Below are 13361 nucleotides of genomic sequence, written 5' to 3'. Positions count from 1 at the left end.
CTGGTGACGAACGACCACGAACAATCAACGATCGTCTCCATCCATTCTCCAACGTCGCTATTTCAGTGACATGGATGAAAGTGCCATCCGTGACAGTCGATTCATTAGCGTACGCCTATTGTGAGACTGAAAAAAATAACTTCGCTAACCTCTTCATTGAAAAGATGGTAGCATTTGCAAAGCCATTACTTGATGGACAATCAGTGGTAGCCACGGTTTGCCTCAGGGGAAGGGAAAAGTCAAAACACATCGTCACAACTTGCGAAGAGGCCGAAACTTTGATCAAGGAAGTTGCCTTGACAAATCTTTGTGATGGATGCGGCATAAAGCCGGCCTCAGGAAAGCACACCTCCTACAAAGGCATGATTTTTTCTGAGAAGTGTTCATTATCTGTGAGGTCTGAAGGTGAATCCTGCACTTTCTGCAAGTACCAAAGGATTCTGGCTCAAAACCAAGCGTGCAGAAAAAAGCAAATCACAGGTGAAATTGCCAGAAAATCTGATAAAAAGAAACAGTGCAGGAACATTTCTCGAATCCTGTCAAGAACCAAGAAAAGATTGGCAAATGCAAGGATACAGGTGGCTCACAGGAAAGAGCGAAATGAGGCTCTTAGTGAAGAGACATTTAACAGCAAAATTAAATCTCTTCCCTCAAAGCAGCAGCTGGTTGTAAAGAGTTGTTTCCTTGCTGCAAGGCGAAAATCACACAAGGGAATGCGATACGATGATGAGTGGATTTTAGAATGTATGCTGATGAGGATGCGAAACCCGAAGTTGTATGAACATCTCCGCAGACAGTCTATTATGGTTCTGCCAGGGCGAACTTGCCTGAAAAAGTACCTACAGCGCTTCAAGGGTGGCTTTGGCCTCAGTACAAAGGTCTTCGATGCCCTAAATGAAAAAACAAAGACCATGGATGCTTACAGTCGTCACGGTGGCCTCGTCATTGACGAAATAAAGCTTTCGGAGCACCTAAATGTGAAATCAGCTGGTGAGTATAGCTGCGATGAATTCTTGGACCGTTCTGTGTATACGGTAAAAGCTCTTTGATTCAAACCCCGCAATGCGAAAATCCGCATAATTCGAACTGCCCGCGCGGTCCCGGCCAACGCTATGCAAGTCTATGGCGTTGCACGCTCGCTGTTTCGGGAGCTACGGGTCTCGCACCGGTTAATTCGAACGGGCTCCCAAAGGAGGTTGTGTACATACAGGTATCGGTTCGGCAAGCGGTCGTCCAAATAGCCCCCCTCAAAGCTGAATTCTGTGCTGCAGAATCACTCGCGCACTTCTGACTTGCGCTGAACGGCAGGCGTGATGGCGGACGGACGGCCTCATCTACAAGAGCGGACACACTGATAGTTTCGATTTTGCTTTTCTGAAACGTACGCCCAACCGCACTAGCCAGCCAGCCAAACAGCTACGCGCCGTTTATAGCGTTGGTTGGCTGTTTCGCTAATCTTCCCTATCCACATTTTTTTCTTGCCGCTTCGGAGCTGCTGAGCAATGCCGTATTCATCGCCCGTGAATCTTCCGCGTTTGCGGCGTGCGATGCACTAGCGGCAGAGCTCCACCGCTAAAAATAGTGATTGTTGCGCCGTTCTCATCTAAAATAACAAGCAACTACTGCCAAGTCTTTCACCAAATAAATTTACCCCGATGCAAGCGGTTCTTGTCAGTTTTTTTTTCGGGGTCATTCGATAGTTCGAACTTAATTTCAGACTATGCGAATATTTTTTCCGGTCCATTGAAGCACGAATCAGCGAGCTTACAGTATGAGAAAAATACGATGTTCTGCTAAGCACTACAATATTGCTCGAGCCGTGCAGTGCTCTGGTAATATTCGATCGTCGTCTTTTAGCACGTGTTTCTTTTTATGCTGGTTTAGCACCTTTGCCATATTCTGATCTGTGTTGAGAGATGTCTGCGCATAAAACAAGGTGTTTTTCCTGTGCTTTTTTTTTACAATTCAGGTGATATTGAAGGCTTTGTTGACCTTGGAGGTCATACACCTGCTGACCAGAAGAATGTGCTGGCAGACCATGGGATGATTGTGCTGTTTCAGCCATTTACTGGTAAACTTTTTTTTTTCTCTTCGTTACAGTTCGCAACTTTATACGTAAAACGCACGTACATTTGTGAGAGATTACCTTTCCGCAGGAAAATGGACGCAAATCCTCGGTGTTTTTGCCTCAAAGGGCAATGTGAAGGCCCCAACACTGGCGAAAATCATTTTGGAAACCACAGTACTTGCGGAAAAGGCTGGTCTGTTCGTGGATTGCATAACATGCGACGGCGCCAGCTGGAATAGGAGCATGTGGCGGCTGTTTGGAATACAGGGTAAGGCTGTAATTTCACGCAAAATGCAAGATTGTTTAGAGTGTGCATGGTGCTAGTGCAGATTTCATGTTTCTAATGTTTAAATATTGTGATGAAGAAACTGATCGCAAGTTGTTTTTTTTTTTTTCAAAGGTTCTCCAAGCCACGTTCGGAGCAGCACCAAACACCCAGTGGATCCTAAAAGGCAGCTGTATTTTTTGTCAGATTTTCCACTCCTCTTGAAGAGGACCGCAGCGGTGGCCGAGTGGTTGAGCATCCGCCTCGCATGCGGGAGGTGCGGGGTTCGATCCCCAGTGCCGCCGGGTACCCACCGGTGATGCAATGGGTACAAGCTTCCCCTGGTCTGGTGCTCGGCTTATTTAGGGTGAAATGCTTGGGAAATGGGTCTTTGACCCCACCTTGAGAACTCGAAAATACCTTGTGCCATGGCGCTCTTTGGCCTCAGATGCCCTTGCGCCATAAAAATCCATAACCATCACCACCTTTTGAAGAATGTGAGAAATGGATTTGTTGGAAAAGGATACCTGACACCAGCTGGGCATGTTCACATTGGTATTGTACTAGCAGCCTTCGAAGCGGATCGAGAAAATGTTACACTGAAAGTTATGCCAAGCCTGACAAATGCACACCTTAAGCCAAACTGCTTTGAAAAAATGAAAGTGGACATCGCATTTCAGCTCTTCAGCGACCAGGTCATCAAAGGACTATTCATTTATAGAGAACACATTGAAGCCTCACATAGGACCGTGCAGCCGACAGTAGATTTCGTAAAAGAAATGAATCGCCTGATTCGTGTTATGACATCGCGAACAAGCGAGAAGGCACTCAAGCCTGACAGTCCAAATGTGCAATTTCTGAAAGGCTTCCTAGAGTATCTGCAGGAAAGGGAGCAAACTGCAAAACCAGCTGGTGGTGGTTTTCTTACAGAAAGCACGTCTGCTGGGCTAAGGGTTACCATCAAGAGTACACTTGGCTTGTTGTCCTACCTGATGTCGACTGTGGGTTTCAAGTATCTTTTAACATCCAGATTAAGCCAGGATAAGCTTGAAAACCTTTTTGATATAATTAGACAGTCGTCTGGCTGTAACGACCATCCGACAGTGTCACAGTTTCTGATGACTGTGAATTTACTCGCATTCTACAACCTGGCAAAGCCACCTAGAGGAGTGAACTGCACCCCAGACGTAATCAAAGCACTGCTGAGCCCAAAGCAGGTGTGTGAAACTACGAGTAAGTTCCTTTCAGACAAAATAGATGACCTTCTTGACCACGGAAACGTCAGTGAAGCTGAAGATGTAGTTCAAGCTGTCGTGTCTAGCAGTGACCATGCATCGTGCATAGAGAAGAAGAGCCACAGTGCTTTGATCTGCTACACTACAGGCTACGTGACAAGAAAGATCATTGCTAAGAACTGTTGTCCACAGTGTGCAGGCTGCCTATGTGTAAGCAAAGCTGAAACAAGTGCCGATGCCGCTTCGTACTTTACTAGCCATTTTGACAATGGGGGCCTAGTGTACCCCAGCCAGAGCTTGTCAACTGCTGTAAAGGCCATGGAAGATGCCTTTACTGTGTTTTTTTAGAAAAAACAAGCTCCATGAAATGAGGAAACATTGGTTGCGCTTTCTAGACAATCACATGTAAGAAGACAGGACAGGCGCAAACTAACAACTGAGGTTTATTCCAGAAAAAACATTTATATATCATACCATACCAGCGCAGGCGCATCAGGATATCAGCAGCGTAACAAAAGAACAACCCAAAATCAGAAAAAAGCAAAGGCGTGGCTCACCTAAACATATACTATCAAGAAAACGTTCCTCCCTATTGTAAAGTATGACTGATGTGTCACAGATGCATGCTTGTCCCTTCTTTTTTTTGAAGAAGTCATGTACGCATGCCATGCAGGCTAGCTTCGACATGCAAATTTCCAGGCTGAAAGAGGCTGGCTTCTCCGATGTGGTTGTGCTGGCAGTGGTTGAAACGCTCGAAAAGAGGCTAAAAGCGCCCCAAAAAGTAAACTCTGATGTTGCCAACAAAGCTTCAAAGCCAGTTGTAATTCCATATGTTCACAGAACTGCACATAATCTGAAGAAGATAGCAACCAAGCATGGTGTCCCACTCGTTTTCTCGGCTCCCTGCAATCTGAGTCGCCTTTGCGCCCGCATTGGGAGACTTCACGCCAGAACGAAGCAAGGTGGCTGCGGCGTGAAACAAGAACCGCTATTTAGATTGCCAAGTTGGCGTTGTTTATCAGATTCCCCTGACATGCGGCAAAACCTACATAGGTCAGACGGGCCGATGTTTGAACGCGCGAATCCGAGAACACGAAAGATCAATTACAAACCAGGAGCAACGTCATTTACCCATGCACTGCTTAGAACATAAATGCAGGCCCCTGCTCCACCAAGTTAAGACCCTGCGCAAGTGCAGTAATGAAAAAGCACGTGAACTTCTTGAGTCATATTATATAAAAAAGAAGGGACAAGCATGCATCAGTGACACATCAGTCATACTTTACAATAGGGAGGCACGTTTTCTTGATAGTATGTTCAGGTGAGCCACGCCCTTGGCTTTTTTTTCTGATTTTGGGTTGTTCTTTTGTTACGCTGCTGATACCCTGATACGCCTGCACTGGTATGGTATGATATATAAGTGTTTTTTCTGGAATAAACCTCAGTTGTTAGTTTGCGCCTGTCCTGTCTTCTTACATGTGATTGTCTAGAAAGTGCAACCAATGTTTCCTATTGCAATGAACCAACTTGCCCAACAACGCATCCTGTTTAACTCCATGAAATGAGTTTAGTTGAATTTTCGAGTCAGCTACAGACACTGTCTTTTCCTCAACTTGGCTGCTCAGAGCATGAAAAGGCAGTTTTATCTACCGTTGTAAAGTTTTATGTTCTCTTAAGGTTTCGTTTTTTTGTCAAAGGGCCTCAACAAAGAGAGGGAAGCGCAAAGGCAGCGGCATAGGTTTCTAAAACTGCGTAGCTGCCAATAAATGCTTCTCATGTGCACATATGGGCCTTGCTTGCTGTACTTCTGTAACATGTCCGCGATTGATATTGCACGTGAATAAAAACGAGTGTTGCACGACTGTGTTTCCTGCGTTATTCACATTGCATGTGTTTACTCGTTCGCAAATGTAGTACGTGCACAGCGAGAACACCTAAATATAACCCAATAAAATTAACCGAAGCGTTTCGCCTACTTTATTAGAGAAAATGTTACCGAAAAAGTACTTCATATATATATATATATATATATATATATATATATAAAAGATATCTATGTACAGCACAAGTTTCGTGTTTCGAAACACGAAGTTGTGCTGAATTTCACAGCAGCTTTCGCGCAAGCGACAAGTGCTAAATGTGCAGCTCCTCGACAGAGACTCAAAACAAACCCTGAAACCTATAGTCAGCTGCCTCCATGACAGCTTTGGTCGATTACAGCTGAACGAAAGCAAAAATGCACTAGTCCTCTTGCCGATGTTGCGAGAGCGTTGCGGCTCGGCGGCACCCTCCCGACTTGCAGCGCTCCATGCGGCGGCCGTCGGCATTCATCGCTCGCGGTGCCACCAGGAAGGCCACGGCCGGCACACTAGCCAGTATATTCTAGGCACTATAGCTATGTTTACAGTGAGCAGCCGGCGTGGCCAGGCGATGTTCGTCACTTTGCCAACCTTGCGCCCTTATAATGCTCATCAGCAATAGCCATCTTTATTTATTAAAAACTCTTTTTAGTTTGCAAGTTCTCATATACAATTAATTTATAAAAATTGTTTTTTTCTACTTGTTAAACTTGTTACGTGCATGCAGTGCAAGTTTTAAAATTTTGAGTTTGATTTCGTGTTGTGTTTTATATAATCTATCTCATAGCTTGTTAAAATAAAATATTGTAATGTTTTGCAAACGTGAACAAACATGCAAACATGAATTGCGAAGTTACTTTTTTTTTTTTTCTGAGCATGCAAACAAATCAAAAAAAGGTCATCATGGCAGCTTCCTTGCTTCAGCTGTATGGCTGTATGCTTGCCTCCGACTTTAGCGGTGTTCGTTGAGTGCGAGCGCAGCTGTGCTGTTGTGCCGTAGCGGCGCCAAACCAGAGTGCTGCGAGCTAGCTGTGCTGCGCTGTGCCCTCGAAACTAACGATGCCAAGTGCTACTGCCAACGTGTGTCGGCTGTCGTCCTTGCTGTGCCGAAGGCTACCAGCTGTTTCATCGCGGACTGTCGCGCCGGCCACATCGCTCCTCTCTTGCAAGGTGGTCCACTCCGGTAATAAAGGGCATGGTGGTGTTTATGAATGTGAAAATAAGTAGGGTGCATTAACAAATGTTACTGCACTCTTTTTGTTGGAGCAAATGAAGCAATGAGCGTTAGTGTAGCAGGTTGTCCAGGGCCTTCGTTTTTGTCGAACGGTAGGTGTTTGCTGTTGTGCGCTCCTCAAGTGAACTGTGGTAGTGCACAACAGACTTCAAAGACCACCTGCTCTCTTGCAGCACTGTGTATGCCACGTTTTTAGCATTTTTTGCAGTTAATGTTTTACCTTTGCAAGCTGCTTCAGAACTACGCCACGGCCGTGATAATAAAAAGAAAAAGCAGCTTCATCTTAACTTCTTTTTTCAGCGTCCTTTTGGCCTTGTGAACATCCGCTGATAGAGTGGTTAGTGCTCGTTTACAACATGTTTTATTACTTTGTCAGCCTTATTCCCATCATTGTGCCGTTGAATATGGTCTGTAGAACTGAGTTTAGCAGGTTTCTCATGTAGTAGTTGCAGTGGGGGAAACCTTCCATGGTGCTGGTCAGAGGAGGATGCCTACTGTATGTCGTTATTCATTCATCAAAAATACTGTGGCCGTACCTCGGCAAAATCACGAGTGCTCACTGAGGCTCACTCACAAAAGTTTGGTCAACCTATGGGCTCATTCAAACTCAAACTCGCACATGTCTTAGCTCACTTGAACTCACGAACTCAAACTCATTTAGGCTCACACCTCATTTGGACTTGTTCCGACTTACGGCTCAACCAGGGTCAGCTACTCGTTACCACTCACCTTGACTCACGACCTATCTGGGCTCACTCAGTTATTTTGACTTGTGATAAACATGGGCTCATTAAAGTGCTTAAGTGGCACACCTCCAAGCCAACCGTAACACGCAACAAGGGACAACCCCCCGCGCAGTGACATAGTGTTACTGTGGGACTCTGTCAAAGCTTCTGACACACCCCCATGCGGCTCATTACCGCACCCGCATAAACTAGCAAGTGTGGCGGGACAAAACACAGTCTTCCTCGCTTCTGCAGAATCTTGTCTTCGGTCGCCCAGAGACGTCGCCAGGCGTCCTTGGTAGCGCTAGTAAATATTTTTTCTCCCCTCTGCTTTTAACAAACGAGGAGGAAAAAAACTAATCGCACACCATCGTCACGAAAACATAGACCATGATCTGAGCTTGAACCCAGACTCTCAACTCGGATCATGATCTGAATGTGAATCCGAACTCACCCGCGACTCGGGTCAAAAACGAATGAGTGTCCGGACTAGCTCACAACTCAGATCATGATCTGAATGTGAGTGTGAGTAGTCTGCAGACCTATATTACTGCCAGATGTTTGTGCAAAAGCTAAGGTGGAAACTTGGAAAAGGGGGATTGAATAGCCGGCAATTTCAGTGTGCAGTCAGCATCAAAATTGTTTAGTATTTGAGTAGCATGCGCTTCAAGGTGATTAATTCCTCTATATGCTTGGTTCTAAAGGCTACACTTGTGGAAAGAATAGCTACGTAGGCTTGCAGGCCAGGTTGCTATGAGCACATTACCTGAAACGCTGTTGGCTGCTGCTTGATTTTGCCTTTTATTATGAGCTATGTACTGCTCAAGTAGTCTACACAATTTTTACACTGATTGCATGCAAACAAAATAAAGTGTTTGTTCATCAACAATGAAACTACTGCAGCACAGGATAAAATTCTCGCAATGCTTCTGTGCTTTTTACTACACATTTAAACTGCTGAGAGTGTGCTTCCATGTGGCATGGTGTCGTGCACTTGTGTAAAACTTTAAATGGATGAAGCCTATATTTGAATATAAACACCCACTTGTGACACTTGTCATCACATTCTGTGTGTGGCATTTGTACCTGAAATGCTACCTGTGGCTGATGTCATTCTGCAGGCTCCAATGGTCCCAGGAGTTTACAAGCACAATCATCTTCAAGCCACCATTGCCTGAGCCGCTATGCCATTGGGGCAGGTGCATTGTTGTCGGCCTACCTTTTTTGGAGGCAGCGTACAACATGGCTGCCCACCGTTTTTGCCTCAACAGCTCCTCCGCCCTCTACACGGTTCAACTTCATCGCTGATGCTGTCGAGAAGACAGCGCCTGCTGTGGTCTACATAGAGATACTGGGCAGGCAAGGCATTTTATTTGCTTGTCAATGAGTGTAGAATGAGAAACAACAGATTGATAGTAAGCTGTTAATTTTATTGAAAGGTCCCTTAAAGGATTTTAGACACGTAATTTTAGCGGCATGTTTTATTTTCTACAATTATGCGGAAAACACCAGTATGCATGAATCACCATGTGGTATTCGCCTACGACTGCTGAATAATTTATAATAAAATTTTTCTGTCGTGCTGTTTCGGTTTCAACAGCTGAACGATGGCTGTGACGTCAAAATTTGGTTATATGTAGGGGTTGGACTTTTCAGTTTCAACCGAAAAAAAAGAACAATAAAAGTACGCCAAATTTAGTTTTGAAATTAGATTTTAACCAAAAAAGGTGAGTATTCTTGACAGGCAAGGCATAGATAGCTGGCAGTTGAGTACTAGTTATACTCAGTCAGAGTTGTAAATTTATTTATTTATTTCGTTACTACCAGGGTCATTGAGGCATTACAGATAGGAGTGGTAAGTGATTAAATTAACTAAGTAGGGAGGGAAGCCAGGGATGAAATGGTGGTGTAGTCGGATAAGTCGCGCAATTGAGTGATTTGAGCCATTTTTCCGATTGTTTACACTCCTCTGCAGACCGGGAAGTGCCACCTTCTCGCCGCCGGCTAGCTAAGCTTTGTTTACTATCATCCTCCACTTAGAGTAGTTAGTCTGTTGGGTAGGCTTATCAAGTGCAAGGAAGACACTGACGCAAAGCCATGCATGGTCGTCATGGAAAGTACTATCATGTTCGGACTATCGTGACGATTGAATCACAGTTCCATCACCGCCATCAACACACAGATCACGTGATGCCCCACCCTCTCACTCAACCAAGAGTGACAACCCAAAGAAAACTTGTCAATCTAGTTCTTATTTCATTTGTGTTTATTTTTTAATGATGAAAGAAATTCTTTCTACAAGCACACTTCAGTGCAAAATTACTGGTAAATTATGTTAGCTACTGGCTAACGAACTGTTCATGCTAACAAATATGCCGGGACAGATTTAAAGTGACATTTTACGACACAGAACTGCCACATTAAATCGCTGAAAAAAGTCAGGAATTCATTCGTCGAAAATAGTACTCGCCGAAAAAAAACAAAACTTGCATTCTGAAATAAGCTTCGGAAAAAGTCAGACGAATTTTGGAAAAATAAAAACCGAAAAGTCCAATCCCTGGTTATATGTCACGTGAGGCATGGAAAAACAGCGATATAATCACTGCTTGATCATTTTAATTTACTGCAGTGCTGAAGTCAGCCTTCCTCAAGAGCTGGAATGACAACGAATGTAGAATCAACGGTTATATTGCAGTTTTTCTCATGTCTAACATGACCTGTAAGCACACTTTGACGTAAAAGTTATTGTTCGCTGTTGAAACCAAAACCGAAACAGCACTAGAAAGAAATTCGATTATAAATTATTTGGCGGTTATAGGTGAATACCACGTGCAAATACATGTGTAATAATACCTTACGCCTCATTACAAAGAAGAAAACACGAACCCAAAAGCTAGGTGTCTACGCTCCTTTAACCTCTAATACTTTACTCTGAGCTAGTTGGTCGTAACGAGACAGTACTGGCACCTGTTGGCGCCAGCCCTGTCTCTGTGTTTGTTTTTGTGTCTTCACGCCGGTTTGCATTCGTGCAATTTTTGTGTGTTTGCACCAGTTTGCATTTCTGCAATTATGTCTTATTGCTAGCTGTTCCTCGTGCTCTTACCTGCTGCATGGCTCAGAGGCTGTGGCATTCAGCTGCTGAGCACCAGATCACAAGATGAAGTCCCAGCTGTCTTTTGACGCAGATTAAGTGCAAACGTGTGATGTTTCGGCCACCCCAGGTGGTCGAAATTAAATTTGATTCTTCCATTATGTTGGTTAGTTATATTGATTTTAATGGCGCAAAAGCAACTGAGGCTATGATGCGCCAAACACACGGTTAGAGCTTTTGTTAAAGGTTACGCTTTCTATATCTAAAGTTTGTATAAAACGTTGGCTTCTCTGAGAAATTTAAAAATGCTTGAAAAATCAACCAGTGCTTGATCTCCTAAAAGTAACATGGGGTGTAGTGGGATGTATTCATTGTACAATGTTGTGAAATATTTTTTCCTCAGTTGTTCCAGTTTTTTGCATACAATTAAATTGTGGTTTACCGTGAGTTCATCGCCACACATTTCGCAGAGAGGTTTGTCTTTTTTTGTCAGTAAGAAGTTGTGAGTAAGGTGTGTGTGTCCAATGCGTAGTCGACACAAAATAACTTCTATGAAACGCTCCTGATGTGTACATGATCTCCATTCTCCCAAAACAGGTTTTATAGAATGTAGTTTGTTGTTTGTTTGTTCGTCCCATGCAACCTGCCACTTATTCCTGAGTTTACTGTGCAGTAATTTAGAAAAATCCCTCTGTGGTATGTTAACTTGTTTTATATGGCCAATTCTAGCTTGTGCTGCGCAAGCATCTGCTCTCTCATTACCTAAAATTCCAACATGGCTAGGGACCCAGCAGAATATAATGTTATGTTTTTGCTTTGTAATTTTAACTATGTTATGTATGATTTTTCCTATTATCGGTTCAGCAGCATTTGTAGAATGCAGCGCTTTTAGCATACTCAGTGAATCGGTGTAAATGATGCTATTTTTTATGTTTTGTTTTACTATTTGTTCTACAGCTACAAAGATGGCATAACACTCCGCAGTAAATACCGATGCATACTGTGGCAATCGTATCATTTTTTTCATGGGGGGGGGGGTGGGGGGGGGGGGGGGGGGGGGGGGGGGGGGGGGGGGGGTGGGGGGGGGGGGGCGGGGGGGGGGGGGGGTGGGGGGGGGGAGGGGGGGGGGGGGGGGGGCTGGATGGGTGTGGCATTTTCTCTTTGTTTACGTGTGTCAGTGTGAAGTCACATACCGAAGGAAGGCTGTACCATGGTGGTAGATATTCATGTCTTTGTGCAATATTAGGTAGGTCGTCCAGCACTGCTAAGTCTTCACATTTATCTTCAAAGCGCATTATTAGTGGCCTGATAAAATGCGGTTTATTATTGAATAATCTCCTAGATGGGCACTTGGTAACAATGGGATAGCAGAGATGTTCAGGGAGAGAACGGGTTTTTAGGATGTACGTGCATATTAGTGTGACTCTTCTATCCTCTAGTGTGGGCTCATTAGCTTCAACATAAAGACTATTTACCGGGGATGTTCTATATGCTCCAGTTGATAGGCGCAGGCCAAGATTATGAAGAGGGTCCAGTTGTTTCAAGTAGGATGCTCTTGCCGAACCATATACTATGCACCCGTAGTCCAGCTTGGAGCGCACCAAAGAGCGATATATTTGTAATAGGCATGCTCTATCGGACCCCCACCGTTTTCGCGAGAGTACCTTTAATACATTGAGGGCTTGGGATGCTTTCTTTTTCAGGTTGTTAATGTGTGGTAGAAATGTAAGTTTTTTGTCAAAAGTGACACCTAAAAATTTATGTTCCTGTTTGACTGGCAGTGTGGTTTGATTCAAGCACAGATTGGGATCGACCTGTAGGCCTTGTCGTAATGAGAACAAAACAGCTACTGTTTTTTGAGGGGAGAACTTGAATCCACTTTTCTCTGCCCAAGCAGCCAGTTTATTTAGTGTGATTTGTATTTGTCTCTCGCAGGACAGTATGTTGGAAGAAGTGTATGCTATCTGTATGTCATCTACATAAACTGAATACATTGCGGACTTAGGTATTACTTTGGCCAAGGAATTCATTTTTACTATAAAGAGTGTCGTACTTAAAATGCATCCTTGGGGTACGCCATTCTCTTGGGCGAATGTCGTTGATAGAGTTGCTCCTAGACGGACTCTGAATGTGCGGTTAGTCAGGAAGTCGTTCAAGCAGTTCAGCATCCTGCCGCGGATCCCTAGCTCTGCTAGGTCATGGAGGATGCCGAACTTCCACGCGGTATCATATGCCTTCTTCAAATCGAAGAAGACCCCGATGCAGTGCTGTTTGCGGATGAATCCCTCCCGGATGGTGTTTTCTAGGCGGACAAGGTGATCAATGGTCGAGCATGCTTTCTTAAATCCACATTGATGTAAATCTAAGAGTCGACGAGATTCAAGTGTGAAGGTCAATCTAATGTTTATAATGCTTTCGAAAGATTTAGCAATGCAGCTGGTGAGGGCTATCGGTCTGTAATTGTTAGGACTTGTTGGTTGTTCTCCGGGTTTCAGAAAAGTGCTATTATTGCTTTCTTCCACTCCTCAGGTATATTCGCAGTTGTCCATATTTTGTTGAAGAATTTCAACAATGCCTGCACGGCAGCCTCAGATAGATGGATAAGCATTGTGTAATGCACATTATCTGGGCCTGTTGCTGTCTTTTTACCACAAGATAATGCCCTGATCAATTCCTGGAGTGTGATGGGTTGATTGTAGTCCTCGTGCATACCTGCTGCAAATGGAAGTTTTTGTTTTTCTGCTATTGCTTTGTGCTTCTGGAACGTGTTTGTGTAATTGGACGAACTGGAAACTTCAGCAAAATGCTCACCCAGTATGTTGGCCTGTTCTTCTAATGATGTTTGTGTCCCGGGTGTAGTCAATAGAGGAAGTGTGAAAGGGGT

General features: G+C 44.2%; 2 protein-coding genes across 2 annotated transcripts in view; both read left to right on the top strand.

Moving 5' to 3' along the window:
* The first annotated feature begins 543 nt into the window (after positions 1-543).
* On the top strand, positions 544-4315 carry LOC144129529 (uncharacterized). Its single transcript, XM_077663684.1, has 5 exons — positions 544-990; positions 1970-2071; positions 2157-2336; positions 2469-2610; positions 4309-4315. The coding sequence occupies exons 1-5, from the start codon at positions 714-716 to the stop codon at positions 4313-4315; spliced, it is 708 nt and encodes a 235-aa protein (XP_077519810.1). The 5' UTR covers positions 544-713.
* A 1988-nt stretch (positions 4316-6303) lies between these two features.
* Positions 6304-13361, top strand: part of HtrA2 (HTRA2-related serine protease) — a 54347-nt gene continuing 47289 nt past the window's right edge. The window contains exons 1-2 of the mRNA XM_077651057.1: positions 6304-6610; positions 8508-8745. Coding sequence (XP_077507183.1) covers positions 6487-6610; positions 8508-8745 — 362 coding nt within the window. The 5' untranslated portion in view covers positions 6304-6486. The remainder of the gene's footprint in view (positions 6611-8507; positions 8746-13361) is intronic.

This window comes from Amblyomma americanum, chromosome 1 (assembly GCF_052857255.1).
Source record: "Amblyomma americanum isolate KBUSLIRL-KWMA chromosome 1, ASM5285725v1, whole genome shotgun sequence".
Lineage (NCBI taxonomy): Eukaryota > Metazoa > Arthropoda > Arachnida > Ixodida > Ixodidae > Amblyomma > Amblyomma americanum.
The sequence above is the reverse complement of the archived record's forward strand: the minus strand, read 5'-3'. Positions and strand labels throughout refer to the sequence as shown.